Source organism: Solanum lycopersicum, chromosome 7 (assembly GCF_036512215.1).
Source record: "Solanum lycopersicum chromosome 7, SLM_r2.1".
NCBI classification, from domain to species: Eukaryota; Viridiplantae; Streptophyta; class Magnoliopsida; order Solanales; family Solanaceae; genus Solanum; species Solanum lycopersicum.
The window spans coordinates 54,872,896-54,896,202 of NC_090806.1; the positions used below are offsets into that span (position 1 = coordinate 54,872,896).

At 36.0% G+C, this 23,307-nt stretch overlaps 1 protein-coding gene across 1 annotated transcript; it reads right to left on the reverse strand.

Annotated features, from left to right (window-relative positions):
* Positions 1-14,370: 14,370 nt before the first annotated feature.
* On the reverse strand, positions 14,371-14,730 carry LOC138337505 (uncharacterized). The gene has a single exon (XM_069287420.1). The coding sequence runs from the start codon at positions 14,728-14,730 to the stop codon at positions 14,371-14,373; it is 360 nt and encodes a 119-aa protein (XP_069143521.1).
* Between the last annotated feature and the right edge of the window lie 8,577 nt (positions 14,731-23,307).

Consider the following 23,307-nt stretch of genomic DNA (forward strand, 5'->3'; position numbering starts at 1 on the left):
AATTCCAAGTATGCTATTGTTTAATATTGCCTCTTATGATGTAATTGTTAGTGTTTACTTTCATGTGGTCTTAATATGAGTCTTATATGTGGTCCATAAAGTGTGTTGGGTATCTGTAAAGAATGAGTCTCATGTTTTGTTATGTTACATTAATATGAATGTTTTAAGTTAAAGAAGGTTATGTGAGTGTTTAACTTAGTGGACTTATGGTGATAATTGAGTGTGGATATTGGAATGGGACACTATTCATGCAATGCACTAAGTATCACTAAAGGATTACTTAGGGATAATGAGTTAAGGTAAAAGAAGATAGGGTTATGAACATGGTTGATGTGTTTCGAAAGCAATATATGTAAGTAGGTGTGTTGACATGAATAGTGTCTATCCCTATATGAAGTGTATGAATTGTTTAGTGTAATTGTGCCAATGTTCATCAAGATTCTTTCAAAAGGCATAGTGCATTATTTCAAATAAAAAGGTCCTCTTTCAATGCATGTTTTTTCATGGTCGTCATACTTAGTGCATTCTTGAACTAACACCATTCTTCTTCATCTTTTTACACAAAGTGTAGGTGGTGGTGACGAGAGGATATCTCTTTAAGTGAAGGACTTGGATTGCTTCCCCAAGTTCAAGAAAAAGGTATCCTTATGTTTCAAGGATTTCCTATATTATGTTTGATTCAAAGTATATGTAATAGATTAGACATTATGTTATAATGATAAGGGCCATGTCCCTAATCTATTCTATGTGTTTAGTCTAAGATGGCAAAAAAGACTTAGAGTCTAAATTATGACATATTATATATACATATATATGATGTGATGTTTCATGCATATGTTGTGCTATGAAAAGTTTTTAATTTTCTGCTAAATTTACCTATGAAAATGCAATGAATGATAATTATCGTCTTGTATAAAACATCCGAGAGGTCAAGTATGCCATGTTACTTCTAGTGGGTGCTCCCGATCATGACAACCATCGTATAAGAGCATGAGGTTTAAAAAGATGTTGTAGGGTCCAAAGTCATATATTGCCATGTCTAGTAGAGTGTCGATCATCGGTGGTGAGTCGCAACACATCTATGAGCGAGAGTCTATTGGTCGATAGAGTTTCCCTTCTTTGATATTCCCATGTCGTGCAATAGAGATTAACACTATAAGATCTCTCTCTTATACTTTCTTTTCAGTGGTTTTATAGATGTGATTTCTTGGATGAGATGGTATTTTTGTGGTTGGGGGAGAAAAGTTGAGTTTTGATGCTTGTTTTGTTTTTATAGTTTGATTAGTATATGTGAAGGGAATTTGTCATGGTTTGATGATGTGATGTTATTTACGGCTATATATGTCAATTAGGTGAAATGATACGTTTTATGAAGGTTTATGCTATGATATGGTTATATCTATTTAAAGAAGTTTTTATAGTTGAACTGAAATTCCTTTTTTTAATGTTAAGTTGCTCTATGGTTTTGCATGATGATAGAGTAATGTTGTGGTTTAGGCTTGAAATGCTTTGAAGAAATCTGTTAAATAGTAAGGATGCATATTGCCTTTGTATATGTGAAATGTTTCATTGTTGCTTTTATATATGTTAAACGCTTTATAATTTCCTTTTATGGATTGATTCTCGTATATAGGCTTGGTCCTAGAAGTGAAGGTACTGTGTCCCTTGTGGGTGATGATGTGGATTAGAATGACCTAGAAGTTACCCTACCCTATTGTTAAATAAAAGAAAGAGGCCTTATGGCTAAGTGTCCTCTATTCTTTCCCCAAGGTCTTCATGGCCCGTTTTATGCATGGTATAGTCGAGACCTTGTGTTGGTGGGTAGTATGACCTTATTTGATTGTTATGGATTTCCTGCGGGTGTTAGGACTAGAGTAATGATGATGGTTGAGTTAGTAGACTCCTTAGTAAGGGATTAGAAGTGAAAAAAACACTCAATAATGCCAAACCTTCTTCTGTGAAGAGTATATAGGTTGTTTTTTGACGTGCCTTGACCTTTGTGTTTAAGGGCATGATGTGATTAGGCTTACCCCAAGTGGAGGATAATATGTTTGTATGGTAAGATTTGGAGTGCCCTTGATGTTCCTATGTTGGGTTCTTTTGAACTTTTTTATGATGTAAGTCACCTTTAGGTGATATTGATGGAAGGTGTTCTTAAGCTTAGATCCTAGTTTAAGGTTGGCAAGTTAAACTTCACCTGGGGTGGAGTTAATATGCTCTTATATGAGTTTAGCCTAACTGGGGGATAGTGATGTGAGTAGTAAGGTTGTAGACATTTCTATCTTTTCCTTTTATTCCCACTTAAGCTTGAAACCACATAATTCTTAGTAGCTTGTTCATGATATCAGTCTTTCCTAAAAGTGTAAGTTGCATGTTCTCCGTATGTTAAGTATGTCTTAATTAACACTATGCTAAGCATATTTTGAAGATTCTAAATTGCATGAAAAAGGATTTTTGATCAATTTCATGTTTTCTCATGTTGATTATGTATCTAGATATGTTAATTGTTCATTAAACTTCATGAGATAATGTAAGGAGCATATTAGATGTCACTTTTAAGGCGTGGTGATTGGACCTCACATTGAGAAATTGATTATCTTTTAAACGAAATATGATGAGTTCCATAAAAATGTATGAATTTTATGACTTGGGAAGCATTAATGTAGCTCACTCTTAATAGTTATTGGTATGTTTAGCTAGTTATATTTATGTGTGCCGATAAATTGCACGAATTTTCCCTAATTCATGCATGTTTAAGAAGACTATGGTGATGCTTGAGATTGAAAGTTTTATGAAGTCACTTCCTATTGTTTTTATGTGTGTGGGGTGATTTACAATTTAACTTCGTTAGGAAGAATGTATGAGCATGCTTTGGTTAAAGTTGAGAATTTATCATTTTAAAATGAATTGACCTTTGTGCGTTGCTTGTGTATGAACTCAGGAGACATGTAAGTGTGTTGAGGAGAACATTCCTCCTTAAACATAACTAAGCATGGTAAGGTTGAGTATGAACTAAATTGTATTAAGTCTAAATGATAACGATCTTATTTAAAATTGGTCATGATCTATATGCATCAAGTGTGAGTTGCTTGTGTGCTTCTTGAGTGGTGTGAATCTGCCTACATGTGAGTTAAAGGTTTTTGGATAATGAGATCGTAAATAAGTAAATAATAAATACCATGTTATGCTTAGGAGAAGGATGTTCCTCCTATGAACTTGATAAGAGCATCTGTGTGTTCTTCATTTGAAAGTGAGTGAATACATGTTTTGCTTGCTTGTGTTGCATTGAGTGAAAAGTGGGTTGAAGTTGGTGTTCCTTGTATATTTGGTGCATTGACTTTGATTTGATAATTTTTTGAATGTTGTGAGATACTCTATGGTTCATTGAGTCCTTGAAAGTGTTTTAATATTATTCAAGTGTCATTCGAGGATGAATGTTCCGAAGTGATTGATATTGTAAGGTCCCTCAAAATTTATTAAGGTAGATATATCCTCACATGTGTCTAAAAAGGTTAAAAATAGGTCAATCAACTATTTTATAGTATGCCTACTTGATTTGAAGTTGTTCGGAGGTCAAACGTTCGAGAATGTCCCACACGTTCGAAAGTTGGTCTCTGGACGTGATAGTGTGTCCTTGAATGTTTGCCTTGCTTCTATGTGCTTTTTAAGTCCAAAAACTTTAGGGGTTACCCTATAGTCCTAATAGACATGTTAAGGGTCAAAATTTTCGGGTACGACTCCGCGAGGACCACCCTAAGGGCCCCAAGGAGGACCAAACATTTGACAAGGAGGCTGACCAAGGCAGCGTGCAGAACAAGAATATTGAGCTTCCCTCGCATCGCATGCCTGGAATTGAGTATGCCTGTGCGCCGCTCTTCCTACACGAGGATCAATTCCTCAAAAATTATGTGAGGCAAAATCAGAGGCTGCATCCGCCACGCGCAGCCACTCCCCAAATTCGTTTGCGTCGTTTTAAAGTCAAGTTTGATATGTCTAAAAGTCCCAATAAGTATGGGGTTGTTTTGGTAACTTGGGGAGACGGTTATAAAATGTTTTTATGACTTATTAACCCCTTTCCCAAGGCAAAACTCCAACATCCATTAAAAAAAATCAAAATCCCAAATATCTCCTCTTCCAAATCCTCTCAAACCTCCATTGGAGGGAAAACTCGAGGTTCAAGCTAGGGGCTGATTTTCGTGGCCTATTCTTCAATTTGTCGTGGTCTTTTCATGTATTAAGGTATGTTTATATTTCATCCTTATTTATTTATTCATCTAAGGAGTTCCTTCAAATGTTTTTGAAAGAGAATTCATGATCAAAATTGCTATCTGTCAATCAAGCCATGGGTTCATTGTCAAATTGATTTCAAAAGCACTGTAATGATGTGTTTATGGTTAATCAATGATATTAATATGAATTTCAATCCAATTCCTTGAATATCCCATGATCTCCCTAATTTATCTAATTGACATATAATGTGGGATGTGGGCCTTGTGATCTTTACTCTATATTGATTGAATTATGTTTCAATTATGTTGAATTGACTATTTTTGTTGTTATGCATGTCAATTGAATATGAATTGCTTATTAATGATAAATAATGATCATTGTTTAGGGATTGGGAAAATTGATCTATATTCATCTACTTTCTACTAAGATGATGAAGTAGTGTACCTAATGTGATCTTGGAACCATGATGTTTTGAAGTATGATTTCGTTTTTTAAATTGTACCTTTAACTATTGTTTTATACATGTATTGATGTTGAGTTATGGGAATTGATCAATGATAATCAAAGCTTGGAGGAATCATAAGTTGACTCTATTCTCTCTATTTTTCTATAGAATTGCTATATGCTTGGCCTTGTATGGCATTGTGTGGTGTGGTCCACCTATGGTTGCGGTGTTTAATTCCTAGTCATTCTATAAGTGATGTGGTCATGGACTCAAAGGAAATTGTATTGTGAAAGTGTTATTATGATGATTACACAATGTGAAGTATTATGCCTAGTCTCTAGTGCTAGTTCATGATTTAGGTTATATTGATTATTCTTTCTGTATGTGAATGAAAGTGTTAGGGTTAAAGGTCTACACGTTTGACATGTTTGAGGTCTATTGATGATTGGTTACTCTTGTGTAGAATGACCCCTACCTATGAATCTCTACATGAATATGTGGTTTTACACATGATTAGGTGACTTAGATTCATGTAACAAAGATGTCTCGTCCCCTATGCTGTAATGTGTTTTTGTGTGGTTTAAACTTCCTATTACTTTATATGTGAGTTGTCAAAGGTTTAGGGGACATGAATGTGTATTGTGGTCTAAGAGGGTGGATGCTTCATTGTGTTGTTGATGGGTGTTGTATAATCATGTTGACCAATGTACATATACTTACACCTCATGAAGGTTTACATGTTGTATGGGTTCATGGTGTCTAATGAAAAGGCATTCTCATATGCATTTGTGTCTACTATTATGCATGTATCGTATATGTCTATGAAGTATGATATGTATCCCTTAACGAGGATGACTTAATAGGTGTACTACTATGGACAATGGTATAGGAACTTGTTTATGCATTGCACATGTGTTACTTGATAGCATAATTTATAGGTTGTGATTTATGTACAAGAGTATGAATGCATGATTAATCTATGAATATGTCTTATGCATGAATTTAATAAAGTATGCATATGTGTGGTCTAAGGGTGTTTATGTGAAAGGTTTGCTCAAATATATGTATACACACACATGAAACATGTCGATTATGCATTTATGATGATCTAGTCAAATAGAGGGGCTCTTGAAAGTTGTTCTCAAGGGTATCCCAAACTGGTGCTTGCAAATGCTATGTCCATGTGAAAGATCTTCTCACATGAATTAGATGGATGAACCTTATCCATGACCTATAAGATAAGCATATGGGGAGTCAATCTCTTAAAGCTTAATTTTATAAAGTAATAATAATAATGTCTTTTTAATAAAGGGAACTTAGCTTAGAACCAAGTGAATTTCAAGTTGAGAGGTGTCCCTTCCTAATAAGGGAAGGTAGGTACACCATAGTTCTAACGAGGTGGATAACTATAATGCCCCATTTGGCATAAAATGGGTTTCCATATATGCCTCCGTGATCCATAAACTATGTTTGCCTGATAGTATCTAGAAAGTGATATCACCTAAAATGTTAGCATGATGTTAATGTTCTACTTTGGACAAGGTAGAACACTTTTCATTAGTGTAAGATTCTATAACACCAAATTCCATGTTTAGCACCCATGATGTTAGAGTCAGTAAAGTCTATAGTTTCCCTAAAGTATAACGGAGAATGGATGTAATGTAATGACCCTAATTAGGATAACCTAAGGGAAATTGCTTAGTGTAGATAAGGTTATGGGACTTTACCTATACATTGCACAAGTGTCTCTTGAAGGGAGTTCTAGGAAGATGTTCTAATGTTTATGATCATGTTTATCTTTCTTATGCATGACATTAAAGTGTCCTCTAGTTGTTGTGATGAAATGCATTGTATGGGTCTTAATGAGTCCATATAATGTGATCTTACCTTATATGCATAATGTTGGTCTTGTTGACTATACGATGAGTTCTTATTTGATATGTATGAAGTAGTATATACTTGTATTGCTGATGTACAGAATAAATGGTAAGCTTGTAGTCTCTTTGTGAGTCTACTTGGTGTGTTTGAGGTTATGAGGCTTCACATGTACAATGTACTAGTAGTCTTAGAGTGGGTATGTGAGTAAGGTTTTATGTTGTCATTATGAAGTGAATTCCAAGTATGTTACGGTTGATTATTGCCTCTTATGATGTAATTGGTAGTGTTGACTTTTATATGGTCTTAAGATGAGTCTTCTATGTGATCCATGAAGTGTGTTGGGTAATATATGAAGGGTGAGTCTCAAATTTTGTTATGTTATATGAATATGTATGTCTTAAGTTAAAGAAGGATATGTGAGTGTTCACCTTGGTGGCCTTAAGGTGATACTTGAGTGTAGATTGTGGAATATACACTATTCATGCATTGCACCAAGTATCACTAAAGGGTTACTTAGGGGTTAATGAGTTAAGGTAAAAGAAGATAATGTTACGAACATGGTTGATGTGTTTTAAAATCAATATACGTAACTTGGTGTGTTGACATGAATAGTGTTTACACCTATATGAAGTGTATGAATTTTATTGTGCATTTGTGCCAATGTTTGTGACATTTCTTTCAAAAGGCATATTGCATGATTTCAAAGAAAAATTTCCTCTTTAAATACATGTTTTTGCATGATTGTCATACTTAGTGTGTTCTTGTACTACACCATTCTTGTTCATCTTTTTACACAAAGTGTAGGTGGTGGTGACTAGAGGATACCTCTTAAAGTAGAGGGCTTGGATTGCTTCCCTAAGTTCAAGAAAAGGGATCCTTATGTTTCATGGATTTATTATACTATGTTTCATTCAAAGTATTTGTAATATCTTTGATATTATGTTATAATGATAAGGGTCGTGTCCCTATTCTATTCTATGATGTTGAGTCTAAGATGGAAAAAGAGACTTAGACTCTAAATTATGATTTATTTTATATATATATATATATACATATATATGAAGTGATCTTTCTAGCATATGATGTCCTATGAAAAGTTTTATATTTTCCGCTAAATTTACTTATGAAAAAGCGATGAATGATAACTATGGGCTTGTATAAAACCTCCAAGAGGTCAAGTACGCCATGTTACTTCTAGGGTGTTCTTCCCGATCTTGAAGAATGTGGTATCAGAGCATGAGGTTTACATAAGAGGTTTTAGCGTCTAAAATCTCATATTTCTGTGTCTATTAGAGTCTCGATCATCGGTGGTGAGTTGCGATACATCTATGAGTGAGAGGAATTGGACGATACAATTTATGTTCTTCAATATTTCCATGTCGTGCCATAGAACTTAACTCTATAACATCTCGTTCTTATGTTTTCTTATCTAGTGGTCTTATAGATGTGATTGCTTGGATAAGATGATATTTCTATTCTTGAGGGAGAAAAAATGAGTTTTGATTCTTATTTTGGTTTTATAGTTTGATGAGTATACGTGAAGGTGAATTTTTCATGCTTTGATGAGGTGATGCGATTTATGGCTATATATGTTAATTAGGTGAAATGATATGTTTTGTGAAGGTTGATGCTATGCTATGGTTATAGATTGTTAAAAAGTTTTTATAGTTTAATTGAGCATCCTTTTTTGGAATGGTATGTTGCCATATGGTTTTGCATGATGATAGAGTAATTTTGTGGTTTAGGAATTAAATGCTTTGAAGAAATGTGTTAAATAGTAAGGATGCTTATTGCCTTTGTATATGTGAAATGTTTCACTATTGCTTTGGTATATGTTAAATGCTTCCTAGTTTCCTTGTATGGATTGGAGTCTCATGTATAGTCTTGGTCCTAGAAGTGAAGGTAGGGTATACATTGTAGGGTGATGATGTGGGTTGGAATGACTTAGAAGTTACAGTACCCTATTGTGAAAGAAAAGAAATAGGTCTTATGGCTAAGTGTTTTCTATTGTTTCGCGTAACGTCTTCATGACCCTTGGTATTCAAGGTATAGTCGAGACCTTGCGTAGTTAGGTAGTATGAGCTAACTTGATTATTATTGATTTCCTTTGGGTGTTAGTCCTAGAGGAATGATGATGGTTTAGTTAGTAGACTCCTTAGTAAGGGATTAGGAGTGGAAAAAAACCCTCAATAATGTTAAACCTTCTTGTGTGAAGAGTATATAGGTTGGTTTTTGACGTGCCTTAAACTTGGTGTTTAAGGGCATGATGTAATTAGGCTTACCCCAACTGGGGGATAATTTGTCTATATAGTAAGATTTTGAGTGTCCTTGATGTTCCTATATTGGGCTCTTTTGAACTTCACCTTTAGGTGATATTGATGGAGGGTGTGCTTAAGCTTAGATCCCAAGAGAGGGATGATGTGTCTAGTTTCTAAGGTTGGCGAGTTAAAGTTCTCCTAAGGTGGAGTTAAGATTATTTTCAATGAGTTTCCCTTATGTGGGGGATGGTGATGTGAGTAGTAAGATTGTAGATATTTTCTATATTTTCCTTCTATTCCTAATCAAGCTTGAAATCAAAGAGTTCCTAGTACCTTGTTCATGATAGGAGTCTTGGATAAAAGTGTATGTTGCATGTTTTCCGTATGTTAAGTTTGCCTTAATTGACACTATTTTAATCATGTTTTGAAGAATCTAAAATGCGTGAAAAAATATTTTTGATCAAATTCATGTTTTCTCATGTTGATTGTGCATCTAGAGATGATAGTTGTGCATTAAAGTTCATGAGATAATTATAAGGATCATGCTAGATGTCACTTTTAAGGTGTGATGATTGGACCAACACCAATGAGAAATTGAGTCTCCTTGAAATTAAATATGATGAGTTTCGTGAAATGGTGTGACTTTAATGACGTGGGAAGTATTAATGTAGGCTCACTATTAAGAGGTGTTGGTATGTTTAGCTAGTGATCTTGATGTGTGCCTATAAATTGCAACAATTCTCCCTAATTCATTGATGTTTATGAAGACTATGGTCATGCTTGAGATTGAAAATTTTTTGGTCACTTCGTATTGGTTTGATGTGTGTGGTGTGATTTACCATTTTAACTTTATTAGAGAGGTATTATGAGCATGTTTTGGTTAAAGTTGAGAATTTCTCATTTTAAATGAATTGACCTTTTTGTTGTGCTTATGTATGAACTCAGGAGACATGTAAGTGTGTTGAGGAGAAGGACATTCCTCCTTAAACATAAGTAAGTATGGTAAGGTGTAATATGACCAAATTGTATTAAGTCGAAATGATAAGGATCTTGTTGATGAACATTGCTCATGATCTATATGCATCTAGTATGAGTTGCTTGTGGGCTTCTTGAGTGGTGTGAATCTACCTATCGGTGACTTAAAGGTTTTTGCATAATGACCTCTTAAAGAAATGAAATGTAAATGTCATGTTATTCATAGGAGAAGGATGTTCCTCCTATGAACATGAAAGGAGCTGTATTTTTAAAGTGAGTGAATAAATATTTTGCTTGCTTATGTTTCATTGAGTGCAAAGTGGGTTGAAGTTGGTGTTCCTTGTATGTTTAGTGCATTGAATTATTTTTTATGATATGTTGAATGTTATGAGCTTCTTTATGGTTCACTGAGTCCTTGAAAGTGTTTTACAATGATTCAATTTTCATTCGAGGACGAATGTTCCCAAGTGGGGGCTATTTTAATGTCCATCGAAATGAACTAAGGTATGTAGAGCGTCACATGTGTCTAAAAGCGTTCAATATATGTTAATCGATTTATAGTATGCATACTTGATTTGAAGTGGTTCGAAGGTCAAACGTCCAAGAACATCTGAGACGTTCAAAAGTTGGTCTCTAGACGTGCAAGTGTGTCCTTGTATGTTTGCCTTGTTTTTATGTGTTTTTTGAAGTCCCAAGACAGTAGGGGTAAACCTATAATACTAATTGATATGTTAAGGGTCAAACCGTTCGGGTACGACTCCCCGAGCACCACCCTAAGAGCCCCCAGGGATGACACAAACGTTTGATAAAGAGGTTCCCCAAGGAAGCGTGCAGAACTAGAATGCGGAGCTTCGCTCGCGTTGTGCTCCTATCACAGAATGTGCCTATGCATCGTGCGCCCTATACAAAGTTCGCTGCAGCAAAAATTATGTGAGGCAAAATAAGAGGCTGCCTCCGCGACGCGCAACCACTTCACAGATTCGGTTGCGTCATTTTAATGTCAAGTTTGATATGTCTAAAATTCCCAATAAGTATGAGGGTGTTTTGGTAAATTGGGGAGGCGGTTATAAACTGTTTCCATGACATATTTAAAAACTTTTCCAAGACAAAACCCCAACACCAACTACAAATCAAAATCCAAAATCTCTCTTCTCTTCCAAATCCTCTTAAACCTCTGTAGGAGGGAAAACTCAAGGTTCAAGATAGGGGATGATTTCCATGGTTTATTCTTCAATTTATCGTGTGCTCTCATTTATAAAGGTTAGGTAATCCTTCATCCTTAGTTATCCATTCATCTAAGGAGTTCCTTCAAATGTTTTTCAAAGAGAATTCATGATCAAAGTTGCTATCTTTCAATCTAGCCATACGTTCATTGTCAAATTGATTTCAAAAGCACTATAAAGATGTATTTATGGTTAACCAATAATTTTAATATGATTTTCAATCCAATTCCTTGAAGAATCCATGATCTCCCTAATTTCTCATATTGACCTATAATATGGGTCTTGTGATCTTTACTCTATGTTGATAGAATTATGTTTCAATTATATTGAATTGACTATTACTATTGTTATTAATGTGAATTGAATATGAATTGTTGATTAATGATCAATGGTTATCATGGTTTAGGGATTGCGGAAATTGATCTATATTCCTCTACTTTCTAGAGATTTGATGAAGTAGTGTACCTAATGTGATCTTGAAACCATGATATTTTAAGTATGATTTATTTTATGTAATGTAACCTTTATCTACTATTTTATACATGTATTGATGTTGAATTATTGCAATTTATCAATTAATTCATGCCTCGAGCTACCCCCGAGACCCGGACACGGAACCTAGGACCACATGTGATCCCAAGCCAACCCTGTTGGCATGATCATGAGCATACTAAAGATAATTTACTGTTGCAGAAGCTAAATAATACTATAAATGAAACGATGGGGAATACTCATATTTTATAACTGATATATTTGAATACAATGAGTTTAATACAATAGAAATATTAACTCAATACTAAGTTGAATCTAACTATGTCTGAAAATAGCCTCTAAACTAGACTAGAAATACTGTGACAAGCCCCAACTTAATCTAGCAAAACTGAAACTAAATGACTAAAGACTGCAATGAAACTCATGACTGTTGTGCTTGGAGAATGATGACTAAAGACTTAAATGAAACTCAGGACTGTTCTCCTTGGAGAATGAGGACTCACCACTGAATCTGCTGAACTGGAGATCGGGAAATCGATCTATGCGTGATCACGATGCTGAGAACCTGAACCTACATCACGAGATGATGTAGCGCACGTATGCGTCAGTACTTTAAAGGTACTGAGCATGTAGGATAGAGTAAAGCTTAAATAAAACAAAACTTAACAAGCACAAAAACAAGTATAAAAATTTGAACGTGATATGCTGATTTCTGAGCTAACTGGATGCAATGACCAATTTATAACATGCTGAAAATGATTACTGAATATACTGATAAATGGTAAATGCAGAGAGTATGACTGAACTTTGGGAGCTACTAATAACTAATAATAAAAACACATGAGCTAAATGTGGAGTCCAATGTATACGCCCCATCGAGAGGACCCAATATATCCTGCCAAAGGTATAAAGGCATGCTGGTGTGATCACTAAACTAATTGCCCACAGAGGGGACTTACAACCTACATGGCTAGAAGTTCAGGGAATATTGGGTACGCTAAACCCAAGTACAACTCGGTATTATGCTACTCCCAATAAATTCATTAAATTAACTAATTATATCCGAATTTCTGTAAATACTGGATAGCTTGAATATGAACATGCAAACTGAGAATGCAACTATTAATCTGGTAATTATGCATTTATTACTCAGTCATGTATATCGGAAGTGTCTGAAATATATTACCTAGCATGTGTAATTCAAGAACTAATGAAATACAAAGCTAGGAATCTGAATTTCATTCGATAATCTGAGTAATCACATAATAATCTGATTTGAATCATATATTTAATAAATTCATGAAGTTGTATCAAAGTTATAGAAACCCTAGGTTTAATTTTAATAAGAGAATAGGGAACTAACTGAAAACTAGAGACCCAATGAGTTAAAGGAACCCACTAGTGAAATTCCACATACCTGGTGATGAAATCCATGGAAAAATACTTAAGTTTAGGGGCTCGAACTGCTGGAGCTTGTGGCATTCTTGAACTAGGATTCTTGAGGTTTTTTCTCCTCTCTTTTCTAATTTTCTATGTTTTGATTTAATGATTTGACCTGGATATGTCTTAATCATGTTTCTAGGTTTAAACTAACTAAAATATGATGATTTAGGGTCAAAACGACGTAACTTAGGGTTTTAACAGAGTGAGAAAGGTCAAAAAGACCCCTGGGAGGGTTGCTGTTGGGACTCACGACACCCAGGACTGACGGTCCGTCGTGCGCCCGACGCCCCGTCGTTGGGTCCATCTTTAGTGCCTCTTCGACAAGCCTTTACTAAAATAGTCATAACTTTTTACTCGAAGGTGTGATTTTAGCAAAGTCGATGGATATGGAAAGATAATTCAATTATCTATGTGTGGGTAGGTTATAGGAGACCTAATTCATTTTGTTTTTAGAGTTATGATCATTTTAAGTTAACCCAACTTCATATCCCCTTAACTGGCTACAAATCTTCAACCTACGGTCAGACCTACGGGCTGTAGGTCCACCTACGAACCATGCTGGTCATCCATTGCTCTTGTCAGAGATTTGTTGGAGGGAGTCTTGATGAACGGTCACGTACTACGGACCGTAAGTCCGTCCGTCGTCCAAGACTTTAACAATTTTCCTAGGTTGAAATTTTTGGGAGTTCGTGATCCCATTGACGGTTGTGCAGGAAAGACCGTGGTTCAGGCTACGGTCTGTCGATGCCACCGTTGGTAGTACCTGCAGATTTTTTTGAAAAACTTATTTTTGGTCTGTTTGGGCTACGGGGTTTTACATTATCTCCCCCTTGAGAATATTCTTCCTCAAATGAAGACTAAACTAGGTTTAATAGAGGGAGAGAGATGCAAACCCCACTACTAAACACTGAGAACTGAGTTTTGACTAAATTGTGTTTTGAGTACATGCAATTACGCTAAAAATGAAAGTACAAAATGAGGAAACATGATTCTAAAAATGATTTTTACGCTTGAATGTCTGTAAAGATGAAGAGGAACGATTACCTCAAGCTATAGTGGAATCGGAAGGAAAAAGGTAAGGATACTTGGCTTTTGTAGCTGCTTCTGCTTACTAAGTAACTCCCTCTACGGATAGACTCCTCCATAAAACATTGACTGAAGCGGCTTCTTTGTTTTTCAACCTTCTAACCTGACGGTCAAGAATCTCAATTAGTACATCCTCATAAGAAATACTATCTTTCATCGCCATACTCCCTAATGGCACTATAGAGGCAAGGTCACCCACACACTTCTTCAAGAGTGAGATGTGGAAAACCAGATGCACTGCTGTTAATTTTACTAGCAACTCTAACTCATATGCCACTTTGGCAATCCTTTTCATGATCTTGTAAGGTCCTACATATCTAGCACTGAGCTTCCCTTTCTTTCAAAATTTCATCACCCCTTTCATTGGTGAAACTTTTAGAAAAAACCAATCATCAACTTGGATTTCTATTTTCCTTCTCCTTACATCTGCATAAGATTTCTGACGACTTTGGGCTGTCTTAAGTCTCTCTCCAATGAGTTGCACTTTCTCCATAGCATAAAGGACTGAATCTATCCCTATCAAAGCAGCTTCAACTACTTCAAACCAACCAGCAAGAGATCTATATCTACGCCCATATACAGCCTGATAAGTGGCCGCCATCTGAATGCTGGAATGGTAGCTATTATTGTAGGCAAACTCAATAAGAGGAAGGTGATCATCCCAACTACCTTTGAAATCGATCACACAATCTCTCAGCATATCCTCTAAGGTATGAATGGTACGCTCTGCCTTCCCATCCGTCTGTGGATGAAATGTTGTACTAAGGTTTACTTGAGTACCAAGACCTTTTTGTAATGACTTTCAAAAATGAGAGGTAAACCGAGGACCTCTGTCTGAGATGATAGACAAAGGAACCCCACGCAACCTCACAATTTCAGTAAGGTAAAGCTTGGCATAGTCCTCTACCGATTATGTAGTCTTGACCGCCAAAAAAAGAGAAGACTTATTAATCATATAAACTATCACCAAAATTGAGTCATGCTATCTGTGAGTACGAGGTAACCCTGTGATGAAATCCATATTTATCACATCCCACTTCCAACTAGGAATATCGATATCTTGAGTCATACCTCTTGGTTTCTGATGATCTAACTTGACTTGGTGGCCATTGGGGAACTTACTCACAAAGTTTTCTATATCCCTCTTCATGACATTTCACCAATAGACTTCCTGCAGATCGAGGTACATCTTAGTGACACCTGGATGAAATAAATACATGGAGTTATGAGCTTCTGCAAGAATATGCTGCCTCAACTCTCCCACATCAGCAACATACAATCTACCTTGGAAGCGAAGTACACCATCTTCCCCTTGGGAGAAAACCTCCACTGTCTAATAGTTGATTGCACCCTTTAGTTCAAGCAAGATTGGATCACTCTCTTGCTTTTCCTTAACCTCCACTTCCAAAGACGATTCTACCCATTCTAAATTGTTACACCGCTGTGTGATATGATCATAAAGCGAATTCCCAAGCGAGCAAGCCTGTGAACATCTTCACTCGCTTATTTCTTTTTTTCTCAACATGGGATACACTACCCATAGATAACCTACTAAGAGCATCGGCCAATACATTGGCCTTTCGAGGATAATAATGCACACTGATATCACAATCCTTAAGTAAGTCAAGCCCTCTCCTCTTGCGAAGATTGAACTCTTTCTGGGTGAACACATACTGAAGGCTTTTATGATCGGTGAAGACATCTACATTGACACCATACAAGTAGTGTCTCCATATCATGAGTGCACACACAACTGCTGCATGCTCGAGGTCATGAGTTGGATAGTTCTTGTCATGCAACTTAAGCTTTCTAGAGGCATAAGATATAACCTTATCTCTTTGAATAAACAGACAACCAAGACCAATTCTGGATGCATCACAATAGATCACATAACCATCTGAACCCTCTGGTACATTCAAGACAGGAGTTGTAGTCAATCTAGTTTTCAATTCTGTGAAGCTTTTCTCATAATCATCTGGAAGTTGGAACTTGACCATATTCTTAATCAACCTAGTCATTGGTGAGGCTATGGATGAAAATATCTCCACGAATCTTCTGTAATAACCTTATAGACCTAAGAAACTTCTAATATCTGTACTAAAGGTAGGTATGGACAATAGTTTCACTAGTTCTATCTTTTCTGAATCTACGTGGATCCCTTCGCTAGATACAATGTGACCAAGGAAAGCAACAGATTCAAACCAAAGCTCATATTTACTAAACTTAGCGAATAAATGGCGATCTTTTAGGGTCTGCAGAACAACTCTCAGATGACTTGCATGTTCTTCCTCAATCCTAGAGTAAATGAGGATATCATCAATAAGGACGATAACAAACAAGTCCAAGTATTGTTTGAATACTATGTTCATCAAATCCATGAAATATGAAGGAGCATTAGTCAATCCAAACGACATAATTACAAATTCATAATGACCATACCGAGTTCTGAAGGTAGTTTTTTGAAATGTCACTATCTCTGACTTTGTGCTGATGATAACCCGATCGGAGGTCTATCTTTGAGAAGTGACTAGCACCCTAAAGTTGGTCAAACAAGTCATCAATCCTGGGGATGGGATACTTATTCTTGATTGTGACCTTCTTCAACTGTCTATAGTCAATGCACATTCCGAGAAAACCATCTTTCTTCTTTACGAACAATACTGGTGCACCTCAGGCTGAAATACTATGTCTGATGAAACCCTTATCTAGAAGGTCTTTCAACTTCTCTTTCAATTCCTTAAGCTCTGCTGGAACTATTCTATAAGGAGGAATATAAATAGGCTGTGTATCTGGAAGGAGATCAATTACAAAGTCGATTTCCCTTTGGGGAAGAACTCCAGGAAGATAATTTTGGAAATTCTTCTGGAAATTCACAGACTATTTGAACTGACTCAAGGGATGGGGTTTCAAGGCTAGAATCCTTAGTCCGAACTAGGTGGTAGAGATAACCCTTAGATATAATCTTTCTGTCCTTAAGGTAAGAAATATATTGACTCATAGGCGCTAGTCTACTACCCTTCCATTATAAGATTTGTTTGTCAGGAAAAAGAAAATGAATAATACTAGTTCTAAAATCAACTGAGGCATGACATGATTTTAACCAATCCATGCCTAGAATTACATCGAAGTCTACCATTTCTAACTCTAGTAGATCTGCTGAGGTGACTTTCTGAAAGACTATGACAGGGAAATTTCTATATACCCTTCTACCTATATCTGGGTCACCGACACGAGTAGAGATTGAGAAAAGTTCTCATAGAGTTTCTTGACTAATATTAAAGTTTAGTGCTATACTGAGTTACAAAAAACAAAGTAGTCTCTATTGTTCGTACACTGAGTGAACCATATCTGAGTCACATCCTTAATCTAGTTGGATGACAATTTCACCCTATCGTTCCCATTTACTTGTATAACTCAAAATGTTTTCTTCACTTCATCAATAAACTTCTGTGGGTCCTTACCAACATGCGACCAAAAAAACTTAAACGAATTCATTATAAAAAAATAACAAAATCTGGCTGCCTTGAATCGATCATTTCTATTAGTAGGAACTCAAACCTTTTCATTGTTCCTGTTGTTAAAACTCAGAGTCAAAAGTTGAATTGGGGCTTTGAAACTCTGCATTTGAACTTCCTTATCTAGTACTAGAAGAACTACGTTAGCATTGCATGCATTAGCATTCATGCCTAAGCTCTACGAGAAGGCATTATCTCAACCGCTCAACGTCGAGTTAGAATGGAATTATATCATAACTTATGCACCATAAGAGTAACAAGAAAGTGATGTTTTTTCCTAAAACACTTCATAGCCTCCCTCTCATTAGATGTGGTGCACTTCACACCCATGAAAAGGACTCTACTTAGTGCGGCTTTTTCACACATCCTAGGACTCTTGAACATAGTTCTCTGATACTATGTTTTTTCACGCCCCAAGCTACCCCCGAGACGCGGACACGCAACCTAGGACCACAAGTGATCCAAAGATTACCCTGGTAGCATGATCATGAGCATACTAAAGATAATAAAGTTGTTGCGGAAGCTAAATAATACTTAAAATGGAAACATAGGGAATACCCATATTCCATAACTGAGATACTTGAAAACAATGACTTTAACACAAAAGAAATATTAACTCAATACTAAGCTGAACGTCACTATGTCTTAAAATAGCCTCTAAACTAGACTAGAAATACTGGGACAAGCCCCAGCTAAATCAAGCAAATACAAAAACAAAATGACTAAAGACTGAAATGAAACTCATGACTGTTGTCCTCGAAGAATGAGGACTCACCACTGAATATGCTGAACTGGATATCAGGAAATCGATCTATGCGTGATTTGGATGTAGAGAACTTAAACATACATTACGAGAAGATGTAGCGCACGTATGCGTCAGTACTTGAAAGGTACTGAGCATGTAGGATAGAGTAAAGCTAAAATAAAACATAACTGAACAAGCATAAAAACAAGTATAATAATGAGAACGTGATGTGCTGATTTCTGAGCTAACTTGATGCAATGACGAATTTATAACATCCTAAAACTGAATACTGAATATACTGATAAATGGTCAATGCAGAGAGTCTAACTGAACTGTTGGAGCTACTAATACCCGATAATTAAACCACATGAGCTAAATGTGGAGTCCGATGTATACACCCCATCGAGAGGACACTATATGTCCTACCAAAGGTATAAAGGCATGATGGCGTGAACACTATACTACTTTCCGAAAGAGGGGACTTACAACCTACATGGCTAGTAGTTCTGGGACTATTGAGTACCCTAAACCCTAGTCCAACTCGATATTATGCTACTCCCAATGAATCTATAAATTAACTGATTTTATTTGAATTTCAATAAATCCGGAATAGCTTGAAACTGAACATGCAAACTTAGAATGCAAAAATAAATCTGGTAATTATGCATTTATAACTGAGGCATGTATATCTGAAGTGTCTGAAATATATGACCTAGCATGTGTCTTAATTAAAGAACTAACAAAATGTAAAGCTAGGGTTCTTAAATTAATGCAATAATCAGAGTAATAACATGATAATCTGATTTGGAATATATATTAAATAAATTCATGAAGTTATATCAAAGTTCTAGAAACCCTAGGTTTAATCATGATAAGAGAATCAAGAACTGATCGAAACTAAGGACCCAATGGGTGAAAGGAACCGACTAGTGAAATCCCACATACCTGGTGATGAAATCCACGGAAAAATACTTAAGTCTTGGGGCTGGAACTGCTGGATCTTGTGGCGTTCTTGAACTAGGGTTCTTGAGGTTTTTTCTCCTCTTTTCTTCTAATTTTCTATGTTTTGATTTAATGATCTGACTTGGATCTGTTTTAATCATGTTTCTCGGCATAAAATGACTAAAATCTGATGATTTAGGGTAAAAACGACATAACTTGGGGTTTAAATGCAGTGAGAAAGGTCATGAATACCCCGGGGAAGGTTGGTGCCGGGCCTCACGACGGCGAGGAATGACGGTCCATCGTGCGCCCAACGCCCCGTCATTGGGTCCGTAGTGAGGGCCTGTTCGACAGGCCTTTATTAAAATGAGCATAACATTTTACTCGGAGGTCTGATTTTAGCAAGGTCAGTGGCTATAGAAAGATAACTCAATTATGTCTCTTTGGGTAGGTCATGGGACATCTAATTCGATTTGTACTAAGAGGTATTATCATTTTAAGTTTATCCAACTGCATTTCCCCTTAACTACCTACAAATTTTCCACCTATGGCCAGACCTACAGGCCGTAGGTCCACCTACAAACCATGCTGGTCATCCATAGATCTTTTCAGAGAGTGGTTGAAGAGTGTCTTGATCGATTGTCAAGGACTATGGACCGTCGTTTGAACTATGGACTGTAAGTCCGTCCGTCGTCCAAGACTTAACCAATTTTTCTAGTCTCAAATTTTTGGGAGTTTATGATCTCGTCGATGGTTGTGCAAGACAGACCGTGGTTTAGGATACGGTCCGTCGATACCACCGTTGGTAGCACCTGCAGAGTTTTCTGAAAAACTAATTTTTGGTCTGTTTTGGCTTCAGGGTGTTATAAATGATAATCAAATCTTGGAGGAATTTTAAGTTGATCCGATTCTTTCTATTTTTCTGTAGAATTGCTATATGCTTGGCCTTGTATGTTATTGTGTGGTATGGTCCACTTATGGTGGTGGTGTTTACTTTCTTGTAATTCTATATGTAATATGATCATGTGCTCGAAGGCATCTGTATCTTGAAACTGTGGTTATGATGATCACACAATGTGAAATATTATGTGTAGTCTCCAATGCTAGTTCATGATCTAGGTTATATTGATGATTCTTTCTATATTTGAATGAAGATGGTAGGGGTGGGGTTCTATACGTTTGACATGGTTGAGGTCTATTGATGATTGTTTACTCTTGTATAACATGAATCCTACCTATGAATCTCTACATGAATCGATTAGGAGTCTTATATTCAAGTAACTAAGATGTCTAGTCTCCTATGTTGTAATGTGGTTGTGTGTGGCATATAGTTCCTATTACACTATATGTGAGTTGTCAATGGTTTAGGGACATCAATGTGTATTGTGGTCTAACAGGGTGGCTACTTCTCTGTGTTGTTGATGGGTGTTGTATGATCATGTTGACCAATGTACACACACTTACACCTCATGAATATTTACAGGTAGTATAGATTCATGGTGTCAAATGAAAAGGCATTCTCATATGGACTTGTGTCAACTACTATGCTTGTATAGTTTATGTCTATGAAGCATGATATGTATCCCTTAACTGTGATGACTTGATAGTTGTACTAGTATGGACAAGGGTATTGTGCCTGGTCTATGCATTGCACATGTGTGCCTTGATGGGACAGTCCTAGGTTGTGATCTATATACATGAATATTAATACATGATTAAGCTATGACCATGTCTTATGCATGAATTAAATAAAATATGCATATCTGTGTTCTAAGGATATCTATGAGAAAGGTTTGCTCACACATATGTATACACACACATGAAACATGTCCATTATGCATGTATGATAATCTAGTAAATACAGGGGCACTTGAAAGGTGTTCTCAAGGGTATCCTAAACTAGATGGTGCTTGAATATACTATATCCATGTGAAAGGTCCTTTCACATGAATTAGATGGATGAATTCTCATCTATGACCTATAAGATAAGCATAGGGGGAGTCAATCTCCTAAAGTCTAATTTTATAAAGTAATAAATAATAATGTCTTTTTAATACAGGGATTTTAGCTTTGCAACGAGTGAACTTGAAGTTGAGGGGTGTCCCTTACCAATATGGGAAGGTAGGTTCACCACAGTTCTCACGAGGTGGATAACTACAGTGCCCCATTTCACATAAAGAAGGTTTCCATATATTCCTCCTATTCCTCCAAGATCCATAAACTATGTTTGCCTTATAGGATCTAGCAAGTGATATCACCTAAAATGCTAGCATGATGTTAATGTTCTACTTTTGCAAGTTCAAGCACCTTTCTTGGGTGTAAGGTTTTATAACACAAAATTCCATGTTTAGCACCTATAGTCTTAGTGTCGGTTAAGGCTATAGTTTCCCACGGACAATGGGAGTAAAGTAAGGGAAATTACTTAGTGTAGGTGAGGGTATGAGACTTTACCTATGCATTGCACAAGTAGCATTTGAAGGGAGTTCTAGGAAGGTGTTCTAATGTATATGATCATGTTTATGTTTCTTATGCATGACATTGTAGTGTCCTCTACTTGTTGTGATGAAATTGATGGAATGAGTGCTAATGAGTCCATATAATATGGTCTTACCTTATATGCATAATGTTGGTCTTGTTGACTGTATGATGAGGTCTTAATTAAAATGTATTAAGTAGTCTATACTAGTATTATTGATGTATTGAATAAATGGTACGCTTGTAGTCTTTTTGTGAGTCTACTTAGTGTTTGTGATGTTTTTGTGCTTCACATGTACATTGCACTAGTAGTCTTAGAGTGGGATTGTGAGTAAGGTTTTATGTTGTCCTTATAAAGTGAAGTCCAAGTATGCTATTGTTGACTATTCCCTCTTATTATGTAATTGGTAGTGTTGACTTTCATGTGGTCGCAAGAAGAGTCTTTTATGTGTCTCATGAAGTGTGTTGGGTCATATGTGAAGGGTGTGTCTCATGTTTTTTTATGTTATATGAATATGTATGTTTTAAGTCAAAGAAGGTTATGTGAGTGTGCACTTTGGTGGCCTTAAGGTGATGCTTAAGTGTTGATGGTGGAATAGGACACTTCAAGCACTGCACCAAGTATCACTAAAGGGTTACTTAAGGGTTAATTAGTTAACGTAAAAGAAGATAATGTTATGAACATGGTTGATGTGTTTTAAAAAGAAATATATGTTACTTGGTGTATAGACATGATAGTGTCTATGCCTATATATTGTGTATGCATTGTATTGTGTAATTGTGCTAATGTTTATGAAGATTCTTTCAAAAGGCATGTTGCGTGGTTTCAAAGAAAAATGTCCTCTTTAAATGCATGGTTTTGCATTGTTATCATACTTAGTGCATTCTTGTACTAATACCATTCTTCTTCATCTTTTTACACAAAGTGTAGGTGGTGGTGACTAGAGGATAACTTTAAAGTGAAGGGATTGGATTGCTTCCCTAAGTTCAACAAACGGGATCCTTATCTTACAAGGATTTTCTATATTTTGTTTCATTTAAAGTATATATAATAGCTTAGATAACATATTATAATGATAAGGGTCGTGTGCCTATTCTATTCTATGATTTTGAGTCTAAGATGGCAAAAGAGTCTTAGAGTATAAATACGTATTATGACTTATGTTTTATATATATATATATATATATATATAGTGATGTTTCTAGTATATCATTTGCTATGAAAAGTTTTGAATTTTTCACTAAATTTACCTATGAAAATGCAATGAATGATAACTATGAGCTTGTATAAGACCTCCGAGAGGTCAAGTACTTCATGTTACTTCTAGGGGAGGTGCTCCCTGGCCGTTATAATGAGAATCACCGAGCATGATGAGTTTTTGGTCCAGAAAAGGAGAATATCTTTTTAAATCAATATTTGTCATAACATACGTGACAATTTGCACCAAAATGAATACACCATTCATAAACAAGGTTAACCATATTTATGTATGTAATTACCTCCACAAAAGTCTCTGTGGTATATTTTACTGTGGTGTAGGACCACGTGTCTAAAATATGCAAAATTGAGCAATATTTCCATTTTTTCCATAAACAAAGC